The 26,626-nt window shown below is 43.3% G+C and overlaps 1 protein-coding gene across 1 annotated transcript in view; it reads right to left on the bottom strand.

Annotated features, from left to right (window-relative positions):
* CRYL1 (crystallin lambda 1) overlaps positions 1-26,626 on the bottom strand; it is an 89,044-nt gene that overhangs the window by 7,970 nt on the left and 54,448 nt on the right. The window contains exon 6 of the mRNA XM_090029215.1: positions 17,114-17,219. Coding sequence (XP_089885341.1) covers positions 17,114-17,219 — 106 coding nt within the window. The remainder of the gene's footprint in view (positions 1-17,113; positions 17,220-26,626) is intronic.

The following is a 26,626-nucleotide window of genomic DNA, read 5'->3' as shown; positions in this document are numbered from 1 at the left end:
ACAGTTCTGATGATGAAAGCAAATGAGGGATTTTTACATTGTTAATTTTCAGTATTCTTAAAATGTCTAAATTAATGAGATGAGGGATTTTTAATTGTTATTATTAGGAGAGATTAATAAATGTGTGAAATGAGGGATTTTGAAATGTTATTATGAGGAATTATTTAAAAGGGGATTTTTAAATGTCTGAGTGCAAGCCCCAACAACCAATGCTAATCGCCACTGATGGTGCTAATCAGTGGTGATGGTTCGATTGGTCGTTCCTGATCTGTACTGTTTTGTGATTGTGTGTAACCCATGGTGATAGGTGCTGATTGTGCTAATCATGCCAGCAACTGTTTGTGCTTGTCTCTCAATAAAATACAGTTCAACTTATATACCATGCCTATGAAAATCCTAACTTTTTGTGTTGGAAAACCAAGGTCAACCTATACATTGTGTCCATCTGTACACTGTAAAATATGGTAAGCATCTCCCAGCAGTCGCCCCACGGTCACCGAGCCATTGCCGGAAATAAGGGAAAACAGCCCAAGCCCCAGCACCACAGGGCTCACACTGAGAGAGAAAAGTGTCCGAGCCCCCCACTCTGCCATTGCGATCAGGGAGTATGGGGCTGGGAGATAACGATCCCCAATCGTGATCGAGGAGCAGGGAGACGTAGTCCCTGCCTGGGTTCCTGTGGCATAGCCCACCCCGGCAGCAGGCAGTTCCCAGGGGCAGGAAGCAATCTCCCACCCCCACTGGTGGATGGCTGACCAGAAGCACATTCTGCTCCCAGTCAGACAGCCACAGGAGCACTATGGTGCCATTACTAATTCTGAGTAAATCTGCTACTTGCATTTCCAGGTAGCAAATTTAGTCGATATTAGGGAGGTTTACTGCAAAGTAAGCATGTGCACGTGTAGATCCATATACTTACGTTGCAGTAAATTATGCTAATCCAAAATTAAGCATCTTGTGCAGATGTGCCTAGTAGGTAATGCACTATGGGTGGACAAATTAAAAGAAGAAGAGTCTAAAAAGGCAGGAAGTTCTTAAGGATCTAGTATTAGAGGCCAAGCATCAAGCCATCCCAGTGCAGGTGAAAGAGTAGAAGATCCAGGAGAGATTAATGTGGATACAAAATTAACCTTTTAAGCTAAAAGGCTAAAGAATCTAAAGAAATACATACAGGCAACAGAAGGAAAGGTGTCTCACTAGGAAAGTATATGAAGGAAGCACAAAAGTGTAGGAAAAACCAGGAAAGCAAAGGCAGAAAATGAGTTACTACTGGCAGGAAATGCTAAAGAACACAAAAGGGGTTGCATAATTAGGTCAAATAGAAAAGAAAGACCATGGAAACTGTGGTGCCCTGTTCAATGGAGGAGGTGAACTATCAGCAGCAGATGCAAAGCAAGCCGAGCTCCTGAATGCTTAATTTGCTTCAGCCTTTAAAAAGTTGCACCCAACTAGTGAAATGAATGTAAACAAGGAGAGGGATGGCTAGAGTTCATGTTAGGTAAAGAATACATCAGAGAACATTTGAACATTTTTAATGAATTTAAAGTCAGTGGGGATTAATGAATTTCCCCCAATATGCTGAAGGAACTTTTTGAAGAAATATCAGAGCCACTGGCAATAACATATGCAAACTCCTTGATGAAAGGCTAGCTCCCAGAGGACTGGTGAAGAACAAAAATAGTGCCCATCCTTCAAAAGGGGGAAAAGGAAGACTCAGGGAATTATAGACCAGTCAATTTGACTTCACTATGTGGGAAGTTACTAGAGCAAAGCATAAAAAACAGCAATTTTGTAAATACCTGAAGGGGTGATTTCTAACAGCCAGTATGAATTTGTTAAGAACAAATAATGGGTAACTGGTCTGGTAAATAAATGGATTGCTATATGTGAAGTTTAATGAGGTTTTTTGACTCTCCCACATGCCACTCGAATGAGTAAGCAGGGAATATGGCCTATATTAAATTACTGTTAGGGGGATATATTGAGTAACCAAAGCAAAAAGTAACTATTAATGAATTGATGTCAAACTGTCTCAAGTGGGTTCCACAGGGATCTGTTCTGTGCCCGGTGCTTTTTAATAGTTTTATTAATGATTTAGCTGCAGGAATGCAGGGTATACTGACCAAATCAAAACAGGGTGGAGTTGCAAATACTTCGAAGAATAGAACTAAAATTCAAAAGCATCTTTATAAAACTGAAAAACTGGGCTAGGGACAACACAATGAAATTCAACCAAGACAAATATAGGATTTTACACAAAAGGAAGGAAAAATAGATGCACAAATACATAATGGGGGAACAACTGATCTAGCAGTAGCACTGCTATGAAGGATTTTAGGATTATGGTGGAACACAAATTTAACACTAGTCAGCAATGCACTCCCTTTGTGGGTGCTATACTCCAAAATGATAAGATCACAGCTAGAGTGCCATGTCTAGTATCTAGTACTGCTTTTAAAGAAGGATGTAAAGAAACTGGAGAGGATCAAGGAGTGAGTGACAATGATGGTAAAACAGCTGGAATACTGATGAAGAAACTAGGCATGTTTAGCTTCAAAGGGAAAAGGAGACTGAGGCAGGACATGACAGCAGTTGTCAACTATTTCAAATTGCCATAAAGAAAGAGGGAGAAAATTGTTCTTCTTTGCCAAAGGAGGGAAGAAAAGACACACAGCAAGGGGTTTAAACTGCAGCAAAGGACATTTAGATCAAGTTTCAAGAAAAACTTTTTAACTGTATGCAAAATATGAAGTTTGAAAAAGTTGCCTAGTGAAGTTGTGGAATCTCCTCCAGTAGCAGTTTTCAAGAGTGGGCTAGATAAGCATTTGTCTAGGATGGTTTAGAAATGGCAAATCCTGAATCTGTGCTGGAGGCTCTTCTAGAGGATTTTTCCAGTTCTATATCACGAATCTATGATGTAAAATCCAAATGGAGGTAAGGCAGGGAAATGTCTTCTTCAATGCAGTCAAGTGTAACATTATGCTGCCTACCTCACAGAGGCATTGTTTCAAAGGCTATGACTGGCAGATCACTTTGCTGCTCCTTTGCAGACACAAACAGGAACGTTTTTGACTCACAGCCCAGACACTCACATGTCCCTTTCTACTAAATATATGGCAACTCAAAGAAATTGTACTGCAGTGATGCAAACTGGCATATTTATGTAAAGCTTCTAATAGCATCATGATGGCAAAAGTGGAGCAGATGTAGGAAAAGAAAGTACCTTTGGTGCTGATCTTTGAACACATTAACATTAAGACTCACAGGACTTCCTATTTCCAGACACACAAAAATGTTTATGGTTTCTCATCTCATAGATATAAACCAGTTTCTTGCCTTGAGGAGTGTGCAGTCTACATTCAACCAGCAGTGTTGGACCAGCAGTGAGGACCAAAAACAGAAATGGGGTAGGAGAGGGGTGGAGAATGATAACAGCCAGTACAAGAGGATGACCAGGGCATCAGATACAGGACTAGGTCAGAGGGTGATGGTGGTACTGTCAGTGGGAGCAGAAACTGAGAAGAGTTTTGATTGCTTGGAGAAAAGACAATGCTTGGAGAAAAGATGATGAACTCCATTTGGCCATGCTGACCTTGAGATCTTGGTGAGACATCCGCAATGAGATGCCTGTCTGATAAAGAGTGAGGCTGGAATATAAGACCTAAGCCCAGCTGGAATAGAGGTGATAACTAAATTCAGATACTTTTAATACAAAGTTCTGTTTTAGTATCACTGAAATCTTTGGAAAAGTGCTCACACTGAGACAGAATTAGCATTAAAGACCATTAGAATCTCCACTAAAAAAGACTTGCCATAGTAATAGATGTGCATTCAATGATCAGAGTTTTATGCCATAGAAATTAATCAAATATATGTGAAAACAGTGAGCTTTGTACTGACCATATACCATGCTGAAAGCAATGTTCTTAGTATTTTCAGTTGCATGTTTTCCAGGATCTTTGGCTTCAGAATTAATAGGAAGGAACTGGGAGGTGATATGTTGCCTTCAAAAATGGAATTTTATCTTTCAATGTTGCATGTAAAAATATCAGTTGCAAGATACCTATGCTGGAAGACTATAATCTCTTCTGAGAGAAGCCACAGCATGTACAGACATCCACTATCTCAGGAGAAACTCCCCTGGGAGTGATTTAGCCCTGGTAGTTCCCAGGTTATTTTTCTCGTGGAGCAGCTGTTTTCACCCTGGGAGAAAAAGCCTCTGTACACCTGTGGCTTTTCCTGGGAAAGCAGTGACTCTCTCTCTCTCTGGAGAAACTGAATGTCTGCCTAAAGCCTTGTACAGAAAGAATACAGAAGTCTTCAGAGCATCCTGAGATGTCTGCACAGGGTCCCCACCTTTGACTGCACAGTGTCAGCACTGCAAGCTCTCCAATCTTCAGGGCCTCAGCATTTGAATGTCTATACAAGCAGCTCTGAGTAAGTTTTTCTACCAGAAGAACAAACAACATCAAGGAGGACTACAAGGCCTTGGGACTCCAACTCAAGAAGATGGGAGCTCAGGTGGTATTTTCCTCCATTCTCCCAGTAAGTGGATCGGGTAGGTGTCATGAGGCCTACATTGACGTGGTTAACCGGCAGCTTCGGAGCTGGTGACATGAGGCGAGCTTCGGGTTTTTTGACAACAACCCATGTTTTTGTATGGAGGGCATGCTGGGGTGGGATGGGCTTCATCTCTCCCCTAAGGGCAGACATACTTTTTCTTCTAGGTTGGCTGATCTTGTACAGCAGGCTTTAAACTAGCTTTGCATGGGGAAGGGGCTGCTCCGAGTGGAGAGGATACTTCACCAGCATGCAGGGTGACAAGAGAAAGGGGTGCCCAGGTAAGCAACAAAGTCCTGGGAGTAGGGGACCACAACTGTCCTGTGCACCCTCAGGAGGCCTCAAGTGCCTCTACACTAATGGTCGTAGTATGGGGAACAAGCAGGAGGAACTGTGACTCCTGATTGTAAAAATCCAGATTTAGTAGGGCTCACAGAAACCTGGTGGGATTCCACCGACAACTGGGCAGTGGGCATTCAGATACACCCTATATAGAAGTGACAGGACAGAGAGGACAGGTGGGGAGTTGCGCTCTATGTCAAAGAACACCTCACAACATCAAGGATTAGCTTCGGGTTAGAGGATGGTCAGGCGGAGACACTGTGGGTCAAACTACAAGGGGGGCGTGGCAAAAGGGACCTTACAGTGGTCATCTACTACAGATGACCCAACAAGGGGGAAGAGCTGGACCAGGACTTCTCCGGTCAGCTTATGGAGGTGGTTAGGTCAAGAGATATTATTGTCACGGGTGACCTAAACTACCCAGACATTTGCTGGGAGGAGCAGACAGCTAGGTCTGAATACTCGCATAGGTTCCTGGCTGTATTACAGGACCTTCACCTTATCCAGGAGGTGCACAGCCCAACTAGGGGTAATGCCTTGCTGGACCTGGTCCTGGCCACTGGGGATGACTTGGTGAGGGTTCGTGACCACCTGGGCAATAGCGATCATCACCTGCTGGAATTCACTATCCAGCGCAGGGTGTCAAGGGTTTATAGCAAGACTAATGCCCTTGACTTCAGAAGGGCCAACTTCAACAAGCTTTGGAGATTAGTAGGGGAGGAACTGAGGGCCCAGAAGGTAGAGGAGATGGAAGTCCATGAGGGATGGTTGTACCTTAAAGGGGCGATCCTCCAAGCCCAAAGGGTAACAGTCCCTGAGAGAAGCAAGGGGGGTAAGAGTGCTCAGAAACCCCCTTGGCTCAGCAAGGGCATTCAGGAATGCCTGAGGACTAAAAGGGTGGTGTACAACCAGTGGAAGACAGGAGCTATCACCAAGGAGTATTTCTCCTCTGCCCGGGAGTGTAGGAGGGCTATTAGGAAGGCCAAGGCAGAGATGGAACTCAGGCTAGCGTACAGGATTAAGGACAACAAAAAGTCCTTTTTCAAGTACACTGGGATCAAGAAGAGGGCACCAGGCAATGTAGGGCTCCTGCAAGACTCAAATGATAATTTTGTGGCTATACCAGATGAGAAAGCTGATATTTTTAACAGTTTCTTTGCTTCTGTTTTCTTGAACAGCGACAATCTCGGGGATAGCTCTATCAGGCCTTTGGTCAATGCAGATGTAGTTAGGGATCTTCTGGAAGGGCTGGACATTTTTAAATCTGCAGGTCCAGATGCCCTCCACCCAAGGGTGTTGAGGGAGCTGGCAGGGGCATTGGACCAGCTGTATGAGCATTCATGGTCAACTGGCCAGGTGCCAAAGGATTGGAAACTAGCTAATGTGGTTCCAATTTTTAAGAAAGGGAGGAAGAAGGACTCAAGTAACTATAGGCCTGTAAGCCTCACCTTGGTGCTCGGGAAGATCTTGGAGAGAATCATCAAGGAGCACATCTGTGGGGGGCCAGCAGGGGAGATCATGCTCGGGGGCAATCAGCATAGGTTCATCAAAGGCAGGTACTGCCTGACCAACCTGATTGTGTTTTATGACCAAGTAACTAAATGCTTGGATGATGTTGTTGCCTTGGATGATGATGGAAGGCCTTTGAAACTGTCTCTCACCCCATTTTCATCAATAAATTAGGCAACTGTGGCATTGATGCGTACACAGTTGGATGGGTAAAAAATTGGCTAATGGGGTGTACCCAGAGAGTAGTGGTGGATGGGTCGTACTCAACATAGCGTGATGTGAGCAGTGGGGTCCCCCAGGGCTCGGTCCTCGGGCCCGCACTGTTTAACATCTTCATGAGCAACTTGGACAAGGGGGTTAAAAGTACGTTGTCCAAGTTTGCTGATGACACTAAGATGTGGGGCGAGATGGACACATTTGAAGGGAGAGAGAGGCTGTAAACAGATTTAGACAGACTACAAAAGTGGGCAGATGAGAATAGGATGGGGTTCAACGTAGACAAATGCAGGGTGCTGCACCTTGGGAGAAGGAATCCACAACATACATAAGGCTGGGGAGTTCCCCTCTTGAAAGCACAGAGGTGGAAAGGGATCTTGGAGTCGTTATTGATTCCAAGATGAATACGAGCTGCCAATGCCAGACTGCAGCCAGCAAGGCAAGCCATACCTTGTCATGCATCCAAAGATGCATCTCAAGCCGGTCCAGAGAAGTGATACTCCCCCTCTATGCAACATTGGTCAGGCAGCAATTGGAGTACTGCGTCCAGTACTGGGTGCCGCACTTTAAAAAGGATGTGGCCAGCCTGGAGAGAGTTCAGAGGACGGCCACCTGTTTGGTGAGAGGGCAGCAGGACAGGCCCTATGAGGAGAGACTGAGGGACCTGAACCTATTCAGCCTCAGCAAGAGGATGCTGAGGGCAGACTGGTGGCTGCCTACAAACTCATCAGGGGAGATCATCAGCAAACAGGAAGAGCCCTATTCTCCCCAGCACCACCTGGTGATGAGGAACAATGGTAATAAGCTGATGGAGAATAGGTTTAGGTTAGAGATCAGAAGGCAATATTTTACAGTTAGGGTGGCCAGAATCGGGAACCAACTTCCTAGGGAAGTGGTCCTCGCCCCTACCTTGGGCAAATTCAAAAAGAGGTTAGATGATCAACTGTCTGGGGTCTTGTGAACACAGCATTCATTCCTGCCTGTAGCAGGGGGTCAGGCTGGTCCCTCCTAACCCTAGCTACTATGAAACTATGAAACCTGGGAGAATTCTTCCAGATTATTTGAATGTCTGTACACTGCCTAAGACTGCCCTTGAAAAGTGGATTAAGCTACTTCACAGGGGGCACGTCTACATGAGACGCATTGATGCATATTAGTCTAATTTAATGAGCACTACAGGCGTGTGTCCACACGTGTATGCCCTTAATGTGCATTAAAATGGCAAAATTACACTAATTGTGCCTAAATTTGATATCTATAAATGCTAGTATCAAATTTAGGCACAATTAGTTAAAGTGCATTAATACATATGTAGATACGACCCAGCGCATCTTTAGTGCTGGGTCTGCCCAGTCACTAGGGGCACATGGCAGGGCTGCAGGGACTTAGCACTAACTTTAGTGCCAAGACACTGCACATGTAGACACCTGACAAAAATTGCTGAATGCATATTAGCTTAATGCACATTAAATTTAGTCATGCTTAAATGCACATGTGGACGCATCCAGTAAGAGTGTCTATACAGGGAATTAGTACAGAGTAGAAAACATGTTATACATTCACACCTTAGCTTATTTTGCATGAATTTTCCTGGATAGACAAGCCTACATGGCTGCAAAAAGGCAATCACTAGTTTCAGGAAAGTTGTTAGCTGTCTTATTCGCCCTAATGGGATATGGACTCTGTTTCTGAGTGAGAAATAAGTTATATATCTATGACAGAATACTTCATGGCATGATCAGACAACACTGGGTATATCAACTCCATACTGACCTCTAACAAATAAAGACTGACTGAGTAGAGGTATATTTTCTTGCACTTAACCTATTAATTAGGAGATGCCATAATAGCAGTACAAATCTCTCCTTCACTCCTAAAGTTGATCGTATTCAGTTTGGAAAGCTCTCACTTTTTGCTTGCTCATCTATGGCACAGATGAGATGCTCTAGAACAGGATTAAACTGAATCCCTTGAGTGGCAGCTAAAAGCCAGGAAACCACTGGACATGACAATAGAAATCAGCTCTAGTTTTGACCAAAATGTATTAGTAACAAGCGTATGTTTAAGCAATAGTCAAGCACTTAAAAGCCACACCTTGTCAAATTTTATGAGGCCAATCAAAGAAAATGATTCTGAATCATTGTTTGCGATTGTTTCATACATATGAATAGCTAGTACTTTCTTCCTGCTATACCCTGCCCCCATAACCCTAACCACCTGGAAGGTATTTCTAAAATGAACAAGAATGCCCACTAGTGGTACATAACATACAAGCTTCCCTACAAAGTCCTGCAAACATCTAGGTTTAATCCAGCTGCACATGTCCAAATGTCAATTATGCCCTAGGAAACTTTTGCTGTCATCCATGTGATTTCTGCAGTTGATGATGAGAGCACTTGTACAACCCACAGTGTATACCTACCGGACCTTTACCGATTAATCTTTTTTAAAATTATATGCTTATGCTCCTGATTTACAACTGATTTTTCATATAGCTTAAAGTAACCCTGAAATCTTAAAAACAAGCCTGTAATCTTACCAAGTCTGAAGATGAATATTACCAAAGCTCAGCAGATAGACAGATAATTACTTATGCATACAGGAGGTACTATGTATATTAAGAAAATATTGTAATAATTAAATGAGAAAATTACTCTCATGTATGACACCGATGCTTATTTCCTGACAGCATTTCCACATGGTAGTGTTATGCCAAATCTTAATCTGACCAGTTCAGGGGTTAGAGACTTCTGGAACTGAAATCAGCATTCACTATCACAGAAATAAATTGATGTCAGTAGAGCATTTTCCTACCCTAAAAAAAAAGAAAAAATATGGGTTTTCTTTTTACCTATTCTCATTCAGTTCTCAACTTGCTGTTTAAGAGCCCTTTTCAGTAACTTGACATTGACATTTGTTCTATATTCAAGGCTATTGGCACAGTACCATATTGACAAATCTCCTGCCATCACCCACACATGGCTTGACTGACTAGTCAAAGTGGTCTGGGCAACATTCTTTGGGCAGTCAGTCTGTGAACACAGGGGAAAAAGGAAATAAATGGCAGCATAAAGAGGGTCTGGAGCATTTGCTCATGGAGGTTACGGGGGACTTGGGGTTCCACAATCAACAGAACAGAAGGAACCAACCCCAGTCACCAGGAACATTTGAATTAGTTGGGTTATTTTCCCAAAGAAGAACTTTTTTTCTTCCGAAGTGGAGCTAACTCCATCCCAACCCACAACCTTGAAGATAATGCCATCTTAAACCCAGTAACTCTCCCTTTATCTCATACCAAATCGCCTCACCTCTCAAATCTTATATGGACTCCCACTTTACTGATTGGCTTGGAACTAGGTTAGAAATTAGGGGAACTGCAAGGGGTGGCCTTCTAACTAAAGAGAAATGTAGCTGCTGTTGGGGTGGTGGGAGCTGGCAGAAGAGGGAAGAAGGCTCACCTGCACCCCATTCTCTCTCCATGGGATGCCAACCAGGAGGTGATACCAGGAATGTGGGTCCAGGAGTTCTATCCTTGTGAAGCAAGAGGGACCCATCTGGCTAGTTCTCATGCTGTCTGAAGCAGTTTTGCAAGGCAAGATAACAACTGGCAATGGCAGAGGATTGCAGCTGAAGTCCCTGGGCTGCAGTGTGGCATAGTATCTAGCAAACAATACTCCCTCTGAATACAGCTGGCTGAGTCAGTTTTCTGGCTGCTACCCAAGGAGTACCACTGGGCAGTAGCCGCTGGCAAGCTCCCTCAGTTTGCGAGCCGGTGGGTGCTGTCCGGGGTGCTTTGCTCGGTGTGCCCCAGGGCACCACCACAGTAAATGGCTCATTTAGATGTGCCTGCTGAAGTGTTTTTCCACATGCTACTGCAAACCTGTCGCCAGATTTACTTTTGCAGCTAAGTTATCAGTCTGCAGGCCTTTTTTTTTCTCCCCTGATCTGACCCATCACTAACGGCTGTTAGTTTAGCATGCTTAGTATTACTTTGCTAATGGAGTAATCTCTGCATTGATATAACTAACTTTTTCAGGTCAGAAAAGCAATGACTGTACAGTCTAAAATACCAACAAGAACTGATTAATGTTATTTGCAAAACTTTTAATGACAATGAGTGTTTCTTGCACAGCGGAAAAACACACAGGTGAATTATGGATAAGATTCCAAGCCATGGCATTCTGAGGAAACATAAAAGCTGAGTTGTATAGTTTGTACTATGCCGTTTGAATGTATTATGTCTATTATGTGTTAAATTGCAGGAAACGAGTAAGGTTGCTAGGCTCTAAATCTACATCAATATTTTATTAATTGTAAGAATAACACTGTATGTATACCAAAGTATAGTTTGTTCTCTTTGAAAAATCTAAAAGCCTTCTGATACTAACAAGCACTTTTGCCATAACCAGAAGCTGTTTAGTGCAACATTGAGAGTTAAGTGAAAGCAGAAATAATTGCCTCACCACACCACGGATGAATATATCTATTTTTTATCCTGCCTACATAACTTTGGCCAAAAAGACTTTAGCCATCTTAACAGTTCATTAGGAGCAAAATGCCTGACCATAAGGTTGCTAACCAACAGAACATTCACAGATACATGTCAACTGCAAAACACAAATGCAGTTTAGAAACAAGAGCACTTGTTTCTATATTTAGAGTCAAGATAATTTAGACACAAGTTATTTTAATTATGTGATTGAAAGGAAAAGCTAAAAGTCATATAACAGATAAAGACTTATATATATATCATTATCGAGCTTCTCTCTGTGTACTAAACTACAAGAAAATATCTATATAATTTATGTATTTTGTGCATCAAAGATACTGCCTGGGACCCAGGGCTGGTCCATGGAACCATTTCATCCAGCCTGCAGGGCTCTTGGAAGGGTCCAGAATTTGTGGGTGAGGTAAGCCAAATAAGGGCCTGTTGCCAAAATCTGCCATATGGAGCCCCATGTTCTGGCAGCGGAGGGAAAGGGGGTGAGTGCTGTGTTATTTTATTATGCAGCATCACAGCCTAAGAATTTATGAGAAACATAGTATTCTTCTTCGGCAGTCCCTCACAGTTGAGGATGATTGTTGTCCATGATTGTCTTATCTATGGGTCCAAAGATGGCCAAGGAGGCTGATCCAGGATTCTACTGCAACTCTCATGCATTTTCATGAGGGGTGGGTGGCTCCGAATTCTTAATTTGGTCCACGATATGTTGTTTCTGCCGCTCCCATTTTTCTTTCTCCTGTTATCATCATAAGATTTCAAAGTACTGAGATCCTTGCAGCAGATTCATCCTCCATCTGGGGCAGTCCTGGGTGATAGTCTCCCATGAGTTGATGTTGATGTCACATTTTTTCCAAGTTAGCCTTGAAGATGTCCTTGAAGCACTTTCTCTACCTTCTTCTGCAGCGTATGCCTTTACTGAGCTGAGAGAATAGAAGTTGCTTTAAAATCTGAAGTTGGACATCTGGATGGCTGGCCCAGGTAATGATGATCATCACCCTGATGCTCATTGTGTTTGCTTGTGAAAAGGCACTAATGTTGGTGTGTCTATCTTCCCACCGGATTTGAAGGTTCTTCCGCAGATAGCATTTACAATACTTCTCCAATGACTTGAGTTGTCTCCTGTATGTTGTCCATGTCCCAGCTTCAAACAGTAAAGTGGGGATCACAACTGCTTGATAAAGCATGAGCTTGGTTTTGGATCTGAGGGGGCAGCAAGGAATAGGAGATGCTCTGTTTACCAGGGCACCCTTTGGAGTAACTAGGAACAACAGCCACAAACTGATGGAGAGCAGATTTATAGTTTCATAGTTTCTAGGGTCAGAAGGGACCTGAGCAGATCATCTAGTCCGACCCCCTGCCATGGCAGGAAAGATTACTGGGGTCAAATGACCCCAGCAAGGTGTTCATCTAATCTCCTCTTAAAGACCCCCAGGGTAGGGGCCAGCACCACTTCTCTTGGAAGCTGGTTCCAGACCCTAGCCGCCCTGACTGTGAAGTAGCACCTCCTGATATCTAACTTAAACCTACCCTCTGCCAGCTTGTGACCGTTATTCCTGGTCACTCCTGGCGGTGCTCGGGGGAACAGTGACTCCTCCAATGCCTGCTGATCCCCCATGACTAGTTTATAACAGGCCACAAGATCCCCCCTCAGCCTTCTCTTTTGGAGGCTGACCAGGTTTAGGCCCCGTAGCCTCTCCTCATAGGGCCTTCCCTGTTGTCCCCTGATCATACGAGTAGCCCTCCTCTGGACCCTCTCCATGCTGTCGACATCCCTCTTGAAGTGTGGCGCCCAGAACTGGACGCAGTACTCCAGCTGTGGCCTGACCAGTGCCGCATAGAGGGGGAGGATCACCTCTTTGGACCTGCTCGAGATGCATCTGTGGATGCATGCCAAGGTGCGGTTGGCCTTCCTAACTGCCTCTCCACACTGCCGGCCCATGTTCATCTCGGAGTCAATGATGACCCCCAGATCCCTTTCCGCCTCCGTGATGACAAGAGGGGAGTTCCCTAACCTGTAGGTATGGTGCCGGTTGTTCCTCCCAAGGTGCATCACCTTGCACTTGTCTGTGTTGAAACCCATCCTATTCTCGTCCGCCCACCCTTGTAACCTGTCTAGGTCTGATTGTAGCCTGTTGCATCGTTCCAATGTGCCCACGTCCCCCCACATCTTAGTGTCATCAGCAAATTTGAACAGGGTGCTTTTACCCCCTCATCCAAATCACTGATGAAGATGTTGAACAGTGCGGGCCTGAGGACCGAGCCCTGTGGAACCCCACTGCCCACGTCCTTCCAGGTTGAGAACGACCCGTCCACTACCACCCTCAGGGTGCGGCCCTCCAGCCAGTTGGTGACCCATTTGACTGTGTGGGTGTCTACACCACAGCCCCCCAGTTTCTTAATGAGAACGGGGTGAGAGACAGTGTCAAAAGCCTCCCGGAAGTCCAGGAAGATTATATCCACTGCTACCCCTGCATCTAATGATCTGGTGACCTGATCGTAAAAGGCCACCAGGTTGGTCTGACAGGACCTGCCACTGATGAACCCATGTTGGTTGCCCCTAAGCATGCAGTCCCCTGCTGGCCCCTCCTGGATGTGTGGCAGCATAATTTTCTCAAACAGCTTGCCTAGGATCGAGGTAAGACTAACCGGCCTATAGTTTCCCAGGTCCTCCTTCCTGCCTTTTTTGAAGATGGGGACCACGCTGGCCCACTTCCAGTCCTCCGGTACCTCACCAGAGCACCACGAGTGCTCGTAAAGTTGTGCCAGGGGACTTGCAATGACCTCGGCCAGTTCCTTTAGAACTCTAGGGTGGAGATCATCCGGGCTGGCTGACTTGAATACATCCAACCCCTCCAGAAGCTCCCTAACTAAATCCTCGCTATCCCGTGGCCCAGGTGTGCCTCCCCTGGGGCCCAGCAGGGAGGTGGCTGTTCTGGTCCTTACTTAGGAAGACAGAGGCAAAGAAATCATTAAACATGTTAGCTTTGCCGTCTGGTGTGACAACCAAGTTGCCCATGGCATCCTGCAAGGGCCCCACATTACCCGGGACCTTCTTTTTACCCCCCACGTATTTAAAAAAGGACTTCTTATTGTCCTTAATCTGGGAAGCTAGCCCCAGTTCCAACTCTGCCTTGGCCTTCCTAACTACCCCCCTACATCTCCAAGCAACTACAGAATAGTCCTCCCTGGTGATGACCCCTTCTTTCCATTGGGTGTAAGCCTCCTTTTTAGCAAGGAGACATTCCCAGATGCTTTTGGTGAGCCACGGAGGCTTGTGTGCTCTCCTGCTCCCTTTGATCCTCATTGGGATTACCTTCCTTTGGGCTTGGAGGATCGTCTCCTTAAGGAGCAACCACCCTCCTTGGACACCTGGCTCCCCTCCCCTCCGGGACCTCAGCACTTCTCCAACTATCCTCCTTAGCTCGTTGAAGTCTGCCCTCCTAAAATCTAGGGCCGCTGCCTTTATTGCATGCCTCTGCCACCTTGCGCTGAATGGTGAATTCCAGAAGGCGATGATTAGGTTAGATGTCAGGAAGAACTTATTTATGGTAAGGATTGCCAGAATCTGGAATGGGCTTCCAAGGAAGGTGGTACTCTTCCCTACCAACATGCACCTAGTTGGAGTCATCTGACCCCAGTGTTCTTTCCTACCCAGGGCAGGGGTTTGGATTCAATGATCTGCTAAGGTCCCTTCTGACCCCAAAATCTATGAATCTATGAGAAGGTCCTCAAAATGCTTCTTCCAATGGGTGTTGACAGCTCCCCCTTCCTGGATCAGGTTTCCTCCATCCTTAGGTCTCAAGGGGCTTGGTACCTGAGTGTTCAGATTGTAGATGACTTTGGTGGCATTGAGAAAAATGCACATACCGTGAATTTCAGCAAGATGTCAAATCTCCTTTGCCTTGTCTTCCCACCACCTGTTCTTCATATGACAGGCGGCTTTGGGTTGGGAGTGAGCCACTGCCAGGGGTGGTGGGGGACTGTGGGTCAGGAGTGAGGGTCACCAACAGGGCTGTGGTGGCTGTGGCTTGGGAGTGAGGGGCAACAGCATGGGCATGGGCAGGGCACTGGAATATCAGGGCTGTTCAGCACCACAAAGCAGCAGTGAGGACAGCCACAGCTTGACCAGCGTCCTAGTGAGCAAAGGGGGAAGCAGGAGCTCTGATTTTCCACAACAAAAATACCAAAACCAAATGCCAAAATATATAGGTATTTAGAATTTATTTTATTATAAAGATTGAGGCTTCCAAACTGCTTTAAGATGGTAAATATATCAATAAAACATTGTGTTCAATTGATACCTATATATATATATATGGCATTTCACTTTAATTGCGGAAAAACGTGGATTCTGCGTTTTGTAATCAGAGAATTCTGGATTTTTTTAACAGAGAAAACCAGGATCCTTGGATGAAGCGCTCATTAATTCCAACAGGGAACTTATTGAGTTGATTTATGAGTTCATTCTTGATGGCAAAATTAACTCTGTGAAGCCAGTGTTCTTCTTCCTGTTTACCTTTCCAGAAGAATATACAGTCACCTCCTTGTTCTTTGAGCTGCCCATCTCCCGCTCGCTGGGTCTTGCTCAGGGCAGCAACAATGATGTCGTGTTGCCTGAGTTCTCAGTGTGGTGCTCTGGATGTTCACTTTTAGGATTGTCCATGAGGGTCTTGATGTTTCAGGTCCTGAAACTGATTGCGTATCTTTGTTGATTTTGACTGCAATAAAGGTGATTCCACTGGATGCAGTTATCCAGTCAGAAAAAAGGTAAACAAGCTATGTTTGGGGCACCTTTTCTACCCCTTTTGTGGGGTAAGCAGAGCAGATCCTAAAGAGGGCTGATCAGTCACAGTTACAGTTGCCGAATTGCACTCTGCCTCATCCAAATGCTAGATAACCTTCTTATAACTGCTGCCTTCATGCCAGTTCATAACTAGGAGCTTTCAGACCTCATAGTCCTGCTCCTGTCATCACTAGCTGGTTGCCACAGTGTTTGAAAAATGTGCTAGAAAAGCCATTTTCATGGAAAACGCTTGTGTGTGATTTCTTTTATTGTGGAGAAACTGCTGCACATCAGCTTCCACATGGTTCTTGACAGAATAAAGCCTTAAACCAATGGCAAGAAGGCCAAGGCAACTGGAGATCGTATCCTGTGCAGCCTTTGTCCATCTTTGCAGCCATTGAGATTCTAACAGCTTCACTGTTGAGCACCTGTAGACCCATGGCTGGGGGCTGGGCAGGCTTATCATTATGGCAGCGACCTATACTCACCAAGTTATAGCACTGTCAAAGGATATATGTGACTTTTTAGGAGGGAAAGCTTTGCCATCTGCTGTCCCCACCACATTGTGATGGTGCTGCTGCTGCTTGGTCCACGGTTGTTTATTTGGCAGTTACCCCTGCCTGATTTATAGCTCACCTTCCCTGGTTATTCCTTAATCTGTCATTTGTGCATGTGCTGCTTGGCAGTACAACTCTGCCAATACAACTATACAGCTCTGCCAGGTGAAATATTCTACTGGTTAATTGATCAACTGAAGCCATTTAACCAAGGGACTGCATGTGCCACACTCAGAGCAGCCACACTTTTCCTAAGCGCTGGATTAACCTAAAGCCACCGCAAACATCTGCAGAGAGTCTCCCACATAAGCCTCTTGTGAATTTCCCCTTCTTTTGCTGGTCTTAAGACAGTCCTGAATCAAATGCACACTTGAAAGGGTTTGGGACAAACATTGGAAATTCCAACTAAATTACTGGCATTTCAGCTCACATATTTAACCTGGGTTTCAGAAGAAAGATTATTTAAGATCTATCCCCTTTTATTTCATTCTAAGGCATATGATATGCCTTATAATTATGAAAAGAGAAAAAGGTAATGTTGATAGTCAACCTTACAATGGACTGAATTAATAAGACAATATTAGCAAAACCTTATGGAATGAAATCCTTACGTCAGAAACTATTACATTTAAAATCACATACCTTCTGCATTGAGATGCATTGTTTCCAGTGGCCCTATAAAGGCATACCGCATTCCCAGTCCATCAGACATTACGAGGTCTAAATCAGTTGGAGACACTATTCCTTCCTAAGTGGCAGAAGCAAGAGTGAAAAAATGCTCAGTAGTAACAATTTTATATAGTTTTACTTAAATATTGTATTTAGAATATAATTTACTGTAAAAGCCAAATACAAAACTGCCACAAAAACTACGGAAGTGTACAAGGCAGTCTGGCCCTTTAAGGGAGCCCGGCTGTGGGTGATTATGATTAGCTGGGAGTTAAAAGCCCAAGTGGAGACTGAGTAAGGGGAGCTGGGAAGGAGCAGTTTGTGGCCAGGAAGCAGCCTGGAACCTAGAAGAGCTAACTATTATGAGGCCAGAGTTACAGGGGCCTCTCCTACTGCCTAGGGAAAGATTCAGGTTTTGCTTTACTTATTTGTTTGTTTGTTTGGGGCAAGGATTTCTTTCTTTCTTTTTTTTTTTTTTTGTATTAAGGACGACTGACTTAGGGGCTCCCACAGGAGCAAAGCTAGCATATGAGGCAGCAGGCAGCTCAACCTGCTTATGTGTGGCGGAGAATGAAGGCAGCCCTCAGCTGTTAGCCATCACAATGGATCCCAAGACTTAAATGCAGTACAGAAATCGGACACATATCCAATGCCAAGAGTCAATGAATTAATTCAAACATCTGGGTAATACTAAACATACATCAGTGCTCAGTCTGACAAAAGCGTACGGGCAAATCCCTCCTTTTCCAGAATCTCACAAGCTAACTGCATTTACAACATCCTGGAGGCTCTATCAATTTAAGACTCTCCCCTTCAGTCTCCACAGCACCTGGGTCACCTTCCAATGCTTGATGGACAGGTTCTGAGACACCACTGTGTGTATGAAGAAGCCTACCTCAGTGACATGGCAGTGTTTACCAGTACTTGGAAGGAACACTTTTACTGCGTTAGGGACCTGTTACAATCACTTCAGGCTACAGGCCTGCGAGCAAATCAGACGAATCCAGCACTGGGAAATTAAGTATTTGGGGTATGTCTTGGAAATGGGGAGATTAGACCCCTTGTCAACAAGGTGAAGTCCCCCATGACCAAATCTAAAATGCAGCTGAAGTTCTTTCTAGGGTTAGCCTGCTGCTACCACAAGCTATCCGACAATTTTTGGCATTTACTGCCGCACTGACAGTTACACATCATCAGACAGCACACAAAATAGTGAAGTGATTACTCGCACATGCTGCGACCTTTTGGGAGATGAAGTGAATTCTGTGTACCACCCCAGGATTATACAGTCTACAGTTTTGCTGGAGGTTCATCCTATAAATGGTTGCCTCAGAGGAAGGCCTCAGAGCTGTGCTTTTGCAGGACTTTTGAGGATGGAAAACGCCTGGTTCTGCAGCTATGCAAGAAACTCCTTCCTTGAGAATACAAATAGTTGGTGGTTGAGAAGGAGTGTTTTGTGATTAAAAGAGTGATCAAGGCCCTCCACTATCATCTCCTCAGGATCCCCTTTACTCTAGTCATGGACCATGCCCCCCTGATGTGGCTATACGTGAAGGAAGCCAACCCCGGGTTCACATGTTGGTATTTAGTGTTGCAGTCCTATTCACTCTGTATCTGTCATCACCTTGGAGCAACACATGTCAACATCAACTTCTTGAAGGGCGGAGGCGGATTGAATAAGGAACAATGAGTTACATAATAAGGGGATCTGGCCCTTTAAGGGAAACAAGGAGGCCTGGGTGAAGAGTCCAGCTGTGAGTGATTAGCTGAGAGCTAGAAGCCCAAGGGCAGAAACAGCAAGAAGCTTGAGTTGGGAAGGAGCATTTTGTGGCCAGAAAGTAGCCTAGAGCTCAGAAGAGCTTGCTATTAAGGGGCCAGAGTTACAGGAGTGTCTTCTACCACCTGGAGAAAGGTTAAGGTCTTACTTTACTCATTTATTTGTTTGGGGTAAGGACTATTGTCTGTATTACAAGGACTGACTAAGGAGTTCCCAGGGGAGCAGAGCCAGCCTACAAAGCAGCAGGCACAAAAACTCATTTACAGGGAGATTTCCAGGAAACATGTCTGTCATAACAGAACTATTGTTTAGCATTAGCATTATTTAGCTAACTTAAATCTATTCCTTTTTTTTCTTTTTCATTGTATGTATAAGGTTGTCATACTTCATTAAATTGGACTTTTGGCAAATTCAAACAAATGAGTCTCTTCTATGCTCTCACAGGCTGCTTGAGATGTATTATTTTAAAAGGGCTAACGACAGCAAAGTAGTGAACTTGAAATAGTGTAGCAACATTGAGTATAAAAATTTTACCTAGTGTTCTTGCTACATTTTAATTCCCCCTAGAGCTGATGGCACTTACTGCAGAATCATTATTTTGCCAGAGTGGGCAAATTTCTTGCTGCTGTTGGAGCCACCTCCAGCAACTGGCACCAAAAAAGGATGATTAAACACTGAAAATGCATCTGCCACCTACTTCACTGGGAACTGGTTCTATCACATATGCAATTTGCTTAGCCTTGACTTGCCCAGATTCTTGAGTTCATTGCTAACCTCAAATCTCAGAGCTGGCAGGACAGTATATGCATAATGAGGAGCCTTCCTGTTGAAAGCTCATCCCTGCAGTTACACCCACAGGGTACACTTACAAATAAGACAGCACATCTTACAGCAGGTCAGGACAAGCGTATCAAAGGGGTTTTTGCACAGGTTGCATCTCTTCACACTTTTTCCTGAGAAAAAGGTTTACTGTGTAACGTTGCTTCTAGTCATCTTTCAAGATTAGAAAGATAAAACTGAACTTAGGCCATATTTTAGCTCCTCCTACCTACTTTGGGAAGCTCCCACCTTAACCTCAATGGCCTTAATAACAAACTCTGTTCTTGGCTGCTGGGAAGCAAAACGTTATTTGTCTTCTATTTTTCTCTCCTAGTTCACTGTTTGAGGTCAAAGAGATTGTTTTCTTCCCCTGCTGGTGACTTTTTCCTTCTACTCCTTCTCAGGTGTTCAGTAGGCTTTGTGCCCTTTCTCTTGGCCCCACGGAGAAGAATTCTTGGATTTCTCCTTTGTAAAGTGACTGATCCTATGACAAGAGTATAAATGCCATCAGCAGAAGTTAAGGGTGCCAAGTACCTCACAGAACTGGGGTGGGCAAAATGTGGCCTGTGGGCCGGATGTGACATGCCTGGCCATTCTATCCGGTCCGCGGGGCCCCTAAAAAATTTAGAAATTAATATTTACCTGCCCCTGACTGCCTGTCATGCGGCCCTCAATGGCTTGCTAAAACTCAGTAAGCGGCCCTCTGCCCAAAATAATTGCCCGCCCCTGTCGTAGAATGAGAGCCAACAACAGCTGCCCTGTGATGAGTGTTGGGATTCTGTCACTGTTTGAGTTTCACTAGCAGAAATTTCATGCAGCCCCCCCCACAGGGCTACAACAGTGTGCTCACCCACCACAGCATCTACTGAACAGGGTGCTAACCTAGCATCTCCTCTATAAAATGCTGCCACTGACACATACCAATGGACATCCAAACCTAGATTTCCCATGCATTAGAACAACAAGCTCTCACTGAGAACAGAGAAATGCAGATTTTGTCTATTTCATCTTTACTACTTTAAAAGGAACCCTGATAAAACCTAAATCCCAAATTTTAATCTGTTAGCAGATTACATTTGGAAAATGTTCCTACATTTTGTGATGTACAAGACACACCCTCAAAAAAAGATAAAATTGTGGGAAAAGGTTTTAACTAAATTTTACTGAGTTTTGGCCAACTTTTATTAAAATTATTTCAATTTTTTACATAGCTTCAGTGTATAAGACCACCCTAATTTTAGCTTTCCTTTTTCAGAAAAAAAATTGTATTCTATACATTGGAAAATATGGTAAGTAAGCCTAGCTGATTCTCTTTTACATAGGGCTTGTTAACTCCACCAAGGCACTCTAGGAAACAGCAATAAACACAACTTCATTTTGCAGGAAAACAGAGAGGCCTAACTAAATCATTGTTTTGACTGTGCTTGGCACAAAAGTAACCTATAGTGCTGAAAAGTATAATTAGATGTAACAGCAATCATGGGACAAAGGAAGAATTAGTACCTCCTTTTCACAGAGAGGGAGCTGAGATGCAATGAAATAAGTTGCCTAAGATCACTCAGGAAGTCTATAGCAGAGGTAGGAACAGAATGAAGGTCTTTTGAGTCATATGGCACAATATTAGAGGGCCTCTTTGGCTGTGTTGGCAGAGCCCTCTAGTGGTAATGCAGCACCTGCTGACTGAAGGAGTTCTGTCCTTCACCATCTCTACAAATGGCATAACTTAGGGGAAAGATTATTCTATCAGCATAGCCATATCCATATCATGGGATTTGCTGGCATAAATATGTTGGATAGGAGTATGATTTAAAGAAAATGAATCCCTCTTTGCTCTCATAGCTTTGCTGGCAAAACTTGATTGTATAGACCAAGCCCCAGACTAGTACCAGAATCACATGCCATCCTTCAGTTCTAGAGCAGAGTGGAAACACATTTCAAAATTAAACTTTTATTAAACACTTATAATGCTCAATAGAAATTCTGCATTTTGCAACCTAGGGAAATTACCTGTAGCCATTTTAAACAGCCCAAAACAGAGTGTGTTAATGGAAGATGACTTTAGACACAAATGTAACAAATGGCAATGGTATAACGATATATGGAGTTTTGATTAATTAAAAGGTTTTTAAATTTTTAATTAAAAATCATTAAGATAGTGTTTTTACTCCAGCATCAGTGAGGTTTCTCAGAACAGCTCTAAATCTCTATACATTATTTTTCAAATAAGAAATAAATCAAATCTCTCTGATGCCTTAGATATAGCAGATCCAATGCTGGCTTCGATAGAGCAAAAATACTGACATCATGGAACTACTGCTCTGTTCACAGTCCATATCCTCCACAGACTTTGTGACCAAAAGCTGAACCTAAAGACAAGTCTCATCCAGTTAAAAATGTTGAAAACAGAGCTAGATGGCTTTCCAGTTAGATGCATGACAGATTCCTTCTGTAGAGCTATTATATTACGTTAGTAAAAAACCCAGTTGTACACAGGAAAAATATTTTCTTCCCTGCTGCCAGACAGAGCTTCTTAAAGGAAGTCTTTTGACTCTTAGATTTATCTCTTCTCCAGAGAACAAAGACAAACAAATAAGGAACCTGCATTTCCTCCTTGAGAAATAATCCTCCTACCATATATGTTAAAGAGATTTTAAGCAAGTGGAATGACTCAGCAGGATGAGGGGCTGTAATCAGCAAGATATTTTCTAAATGACTGGTGTTTACAGCAAGGAACTCCCAACCCAGTCCCATAATGCTTGGGTGTGGAGCACACACTTCCCAAAGACATACTCCCCCTCTGCTCTGCTGAGCAATGATGCCAAGGGAAGATGAAGTCAAGCTACACTTAACTTCCCATTCTCCTGGAGCTGGCAATGAGCCTGCATCATGTGGCTTCAACTGGCAGTGAGACAGTTTGATCCCACTTTCATCAGAATCTCTAATTCTCAGGTCTTTTGCTCCATCCTCAACCTTTAGGCTGCTTCTGACACAATTAATTAGATCCTCCCTGTTTAAATGTTAAGCTCCTTATGCTGCCACTGTCCTTTCACAAGTCAACTCTGACCTCTTTAAGTTTCTTCAGTGTCTCAGTACAGGAGTCATTCTTCCGCTTCATAGGACTTGTGAAGGTCTCACAGCATTGTATCTTAGAACCCCAGATCTGCTCTCTGCAACACTTCCTTTCCCCTGTGAATCTGATGCATTTTCATGGCTTTTACCACCATGTTTACACCTATAATTTACAATTCTACCTTCATACCCCTCCATTCCACCACATCCAGCCTCATATCTTTGATAGGAGCTTAACCTCTACATAGCCAAAACTCAATCTTGTGTTTACTTTCAAACCATACCAACTACTCTCTTTGTTGACATAATCACCATCCTCCTGGTCATTCAGGCCTGTACTCATGAGTTTTGCCTGTCTCCATCCTCTCTGGTCCCAAATGAATGGGCTATGTCCAAATCTACTGTTACTTCCCCCATATTCAAGATCCAGTCCTTTCTCTCTGAACATCACTAACACGCTTTCGGACCTGATCGCCTCTCAGCTTGACTACTCCAAGATCCTTGTCTGCTTTCCCATAATCTATTACCTCCATCAAATCCATCCAAAACATGGTTGCTATGACTGTCTTTCTGTCCACTCATCCGGACGGAGCACGTTACTCTTATCCTTGGTCCCTCCAATCACTCCCCCATTTCCCATTTCATCTCAATGCATCTTTATCTTGAAGGCTCTGTACCACTCTTATTCCTTACTCTTCTACTGCATTGCTCCTCCTTCTACCTACTTCCACTGCAACACTAACTTCAAATATCTATTTGTCTATTTCTCCCACAGGCATCTCTGAACCACTGTTCATTGCCCTACATTTGACATGGAATAGCTTTCCAAACAAATCAGTAAAACCACTATCTTGAATCTGGGTAACTCTATCAAACAGTTAAAATAATAATTGTCATTACAGAAGTACAGACTTGCCAGTACTCAAGCAACGCCAAGCTAGTCATCTGAGATGGGTAAGGGACAAAGCCCAGGGAGTGAGGCCAGTACACCTGGTTGCTATGATCTAACCCACAGTCACAAATACTGGTCTGTATTTGTGAAAGGCAGTAACAAAAGACCGAACAAGGAGCTTGCCAGTTCTTCCTTTCTTTTCTTTTTGGCATCAGGCACTAGAAAACTCGTTTTTAAATAGAAAATACAATGAAACTGCCCCAATACAATAAAATGGCTGATGGAGAGAAAAAATACAGAATCCTAAGAAATATATTCAACTTCTAAATGGTTCTAATTGGGAATTCTACTGTTTCTGGAAATATATGTTTTCTGTGACATTAGGTCACAGAAAAAAAGTTCTTATTTCTCCTCTCAACCTCTATGATCATATCATACAATTTGTTCCCAAATACCAATATGGGATCCAGAATAAAATTTCTTCCAATTAAGTTCTTGGCTATTGAGCAATGGAAGGAGTAGTCCTGGAAACCCCCCAAAAAGACCAAACTGTCTCCAATCTCATATTGTAATAAACATTAATGCCTGTCATACGAGGAAAATGGCATGCCCCATAACTCTACTAAATATCTTTTGAACAAGACAGAGCCCAATTGCTTGATTTGAAGAGTTTCTTTTGCAGTACAGTCCCATGCTACCATACAAAGGAACTGTTAGTCATACAAAATGAGGGATGTACATGGTATTTTACTGATGAATAAAACTGATGAGTCCCTGTCCCAAATTTAAATTAGGCATAACACTGCAAGAGATGACAATGAAAAAAGAATAAAGTTTATGCTTAGGAAATATTTGTGTTAGGTGTATTGTTTCAGATTCATTTCATTAGTTCCTTTATTAAAAAAATAAATAATAATTTAACATTGCAATTTGAGGATAGGGTATGGGATGAAGACCCAGGTGGAGGTCACTGAAGTCAGGCTCTTCTGTTTCACCTTCCCATAATAACCTTCTCAAATTCATGGTGACTTGAATTTTAGTTGTGTTTAATGTTACATAAAAGCTGCATGCATCTATAAAAATCTCAACCAACATTTTAAGTTTGCTAGACTAGCAATACTTCTGTGTTAACCTCTCATAGAAGGCTCCCAAATGGTAAGGTGTGTAAAAAAAGACAGACAGACAACTGGAACTTGACTCTTACAGAACAAATATGGCAAAAATACACCAGAGATTTTCAAAGGACCATTGTTAATAAATCTGGAGCCTGGAAAGTAATAGGTGCTGAAGAGCTACTGTTACAAATGCTTGGCTTGAGATTTACCATGACCCATAGGACCTATCAGAAACAAACTTTTTACAGCCTGGAAATGGCCTACATCTCTTCATTTAGATCTGACATATTACAAATTAACTCCCTATGGCAGTCTTGCCTCGGTGTGGCAGTTGGGATTTATTGGAAACTGCCCTTTATATTTATTAATAAAAGATACAGCTTTTGAATCTAAGGTTTAATCTATACTAAATCAGGTTTTCTTAATAAAATTATACATACATGTACCTACGTGCCCCAGATTAGTAGTGAGAACATATACATATAAGCACTCTATTGTTGGCGTAACTATGTATGCAGTAACACCTTGGCTAGTATAAAGATGGCAAAAAAACTGGTCCCCCAACCAGCATTACTGGTTCCTAGGAAATGTTCTGAACAGAAACTTGGCCTAACCTCACATCCCAACAGAGGCTTTATCCTCACAGACTGGAAAGGCAAACTATCCATTTTAAAGTTTTTGAATTCATAACATTTTGTGGACCATTAACATGTTCTTCAAGTTAACTCAAGACCTTAGTCGACATGAAGTAGCAATCTAGGTATGAATCTGGCTGTCATTACCATAGTATCTAAATCCTCTGTATGCTACCAACTGACAGGAATTTTGATAGAGTACACACACTCCATCAACAATGGATAACTTATGTACTCAAGCACCAAACACACTTGTAAACAAGCCAGTTCCATACATACTTACTTTTATAGGCAGGTCAGTAAAACTACTGCCCCTCATCTGCTGCTATAAAGTCAGCTGTACCTTAAAAAGTGTGGTATTAGTTTACTGTGGGCTACAAATGTTGCCCACAGAATTCTAAACTTGTAGTTCCTTTGGAGAGCCATTAATCATTGTAAAAGGGATTCAGTCTGTGCTAATCCTTTCCACAGAAGTGCTCTTGGAGAACTACTTTGGCCACAGATACAGTCTAATAGAGAAATTTGCATGGCAACACTGATCATTGCCTCTGTACTATTAACTGCGCTCCAGTGATGTGCTATCTAGGGATTAAGTGTGAGAAAAGTATGCTCATTTGCTCCAAGAACAAATGCCTTCAGTTCTATTTACCAGTCATCACAAATTCTCCTCATGTCTTTTGAATGTCTCAGTGGTCAGAAATTTAGATGGTGAGAAATCAATGGGGAAAAAATACATGCACTGAAGTTTCAAAGGTGCAAGTTTTGGGGAGAAAAGCACTGAGTTTTGCATTTGGTAATCTGAAACAATTACTATAAGAAAGGGGTAAAATCTGCTAATTGTTATGGGAATCAGGAAAAAAATGTGCATATAAGACAGGGGTGGGCAAGATGCGGCCCGCCAGGCCATTCTATCCGGCCCACAGGGCCCCTAAAAAAATTTAGAAAATTAATATTTATTTGCCTCTGGCTGCCTGTCATGCAGCCCCCAATGGCTTGCCAAAACTCAGCCCTCTGCCCAAAATAATTGCCCGTTCTAATATAAGAAGTGCCATACTGAGTCATCTAGCCCACCACAGGTCCATCTAGTCCAGTTGCCTATTTCTTACAATGGTCATGAGTAGATGCTAAGGGAGAAGAATATTTATGCAAGGCCAATCCAAATTTACCCATTTCCTCTCA

This window comes from Crocodylus siamensis, chromosome 1 (assembly GCF_052110815.1).
Source record: "Crocodylus siamensis isolate JL-2025a chromosome 1, ASM5211081v1, whole genome shotgun sequence".
NCBI lineage: Eukaryota > Metazoa > Chordata > Crocodylia > Crocodylidae > Crocodylus > Crocodylus siamensis.
The sequence above is the reverse complement of the archived record's forward strand: the minus strand, read 5'-3'. Positions and strand labels throughout refer to the sequence as shown.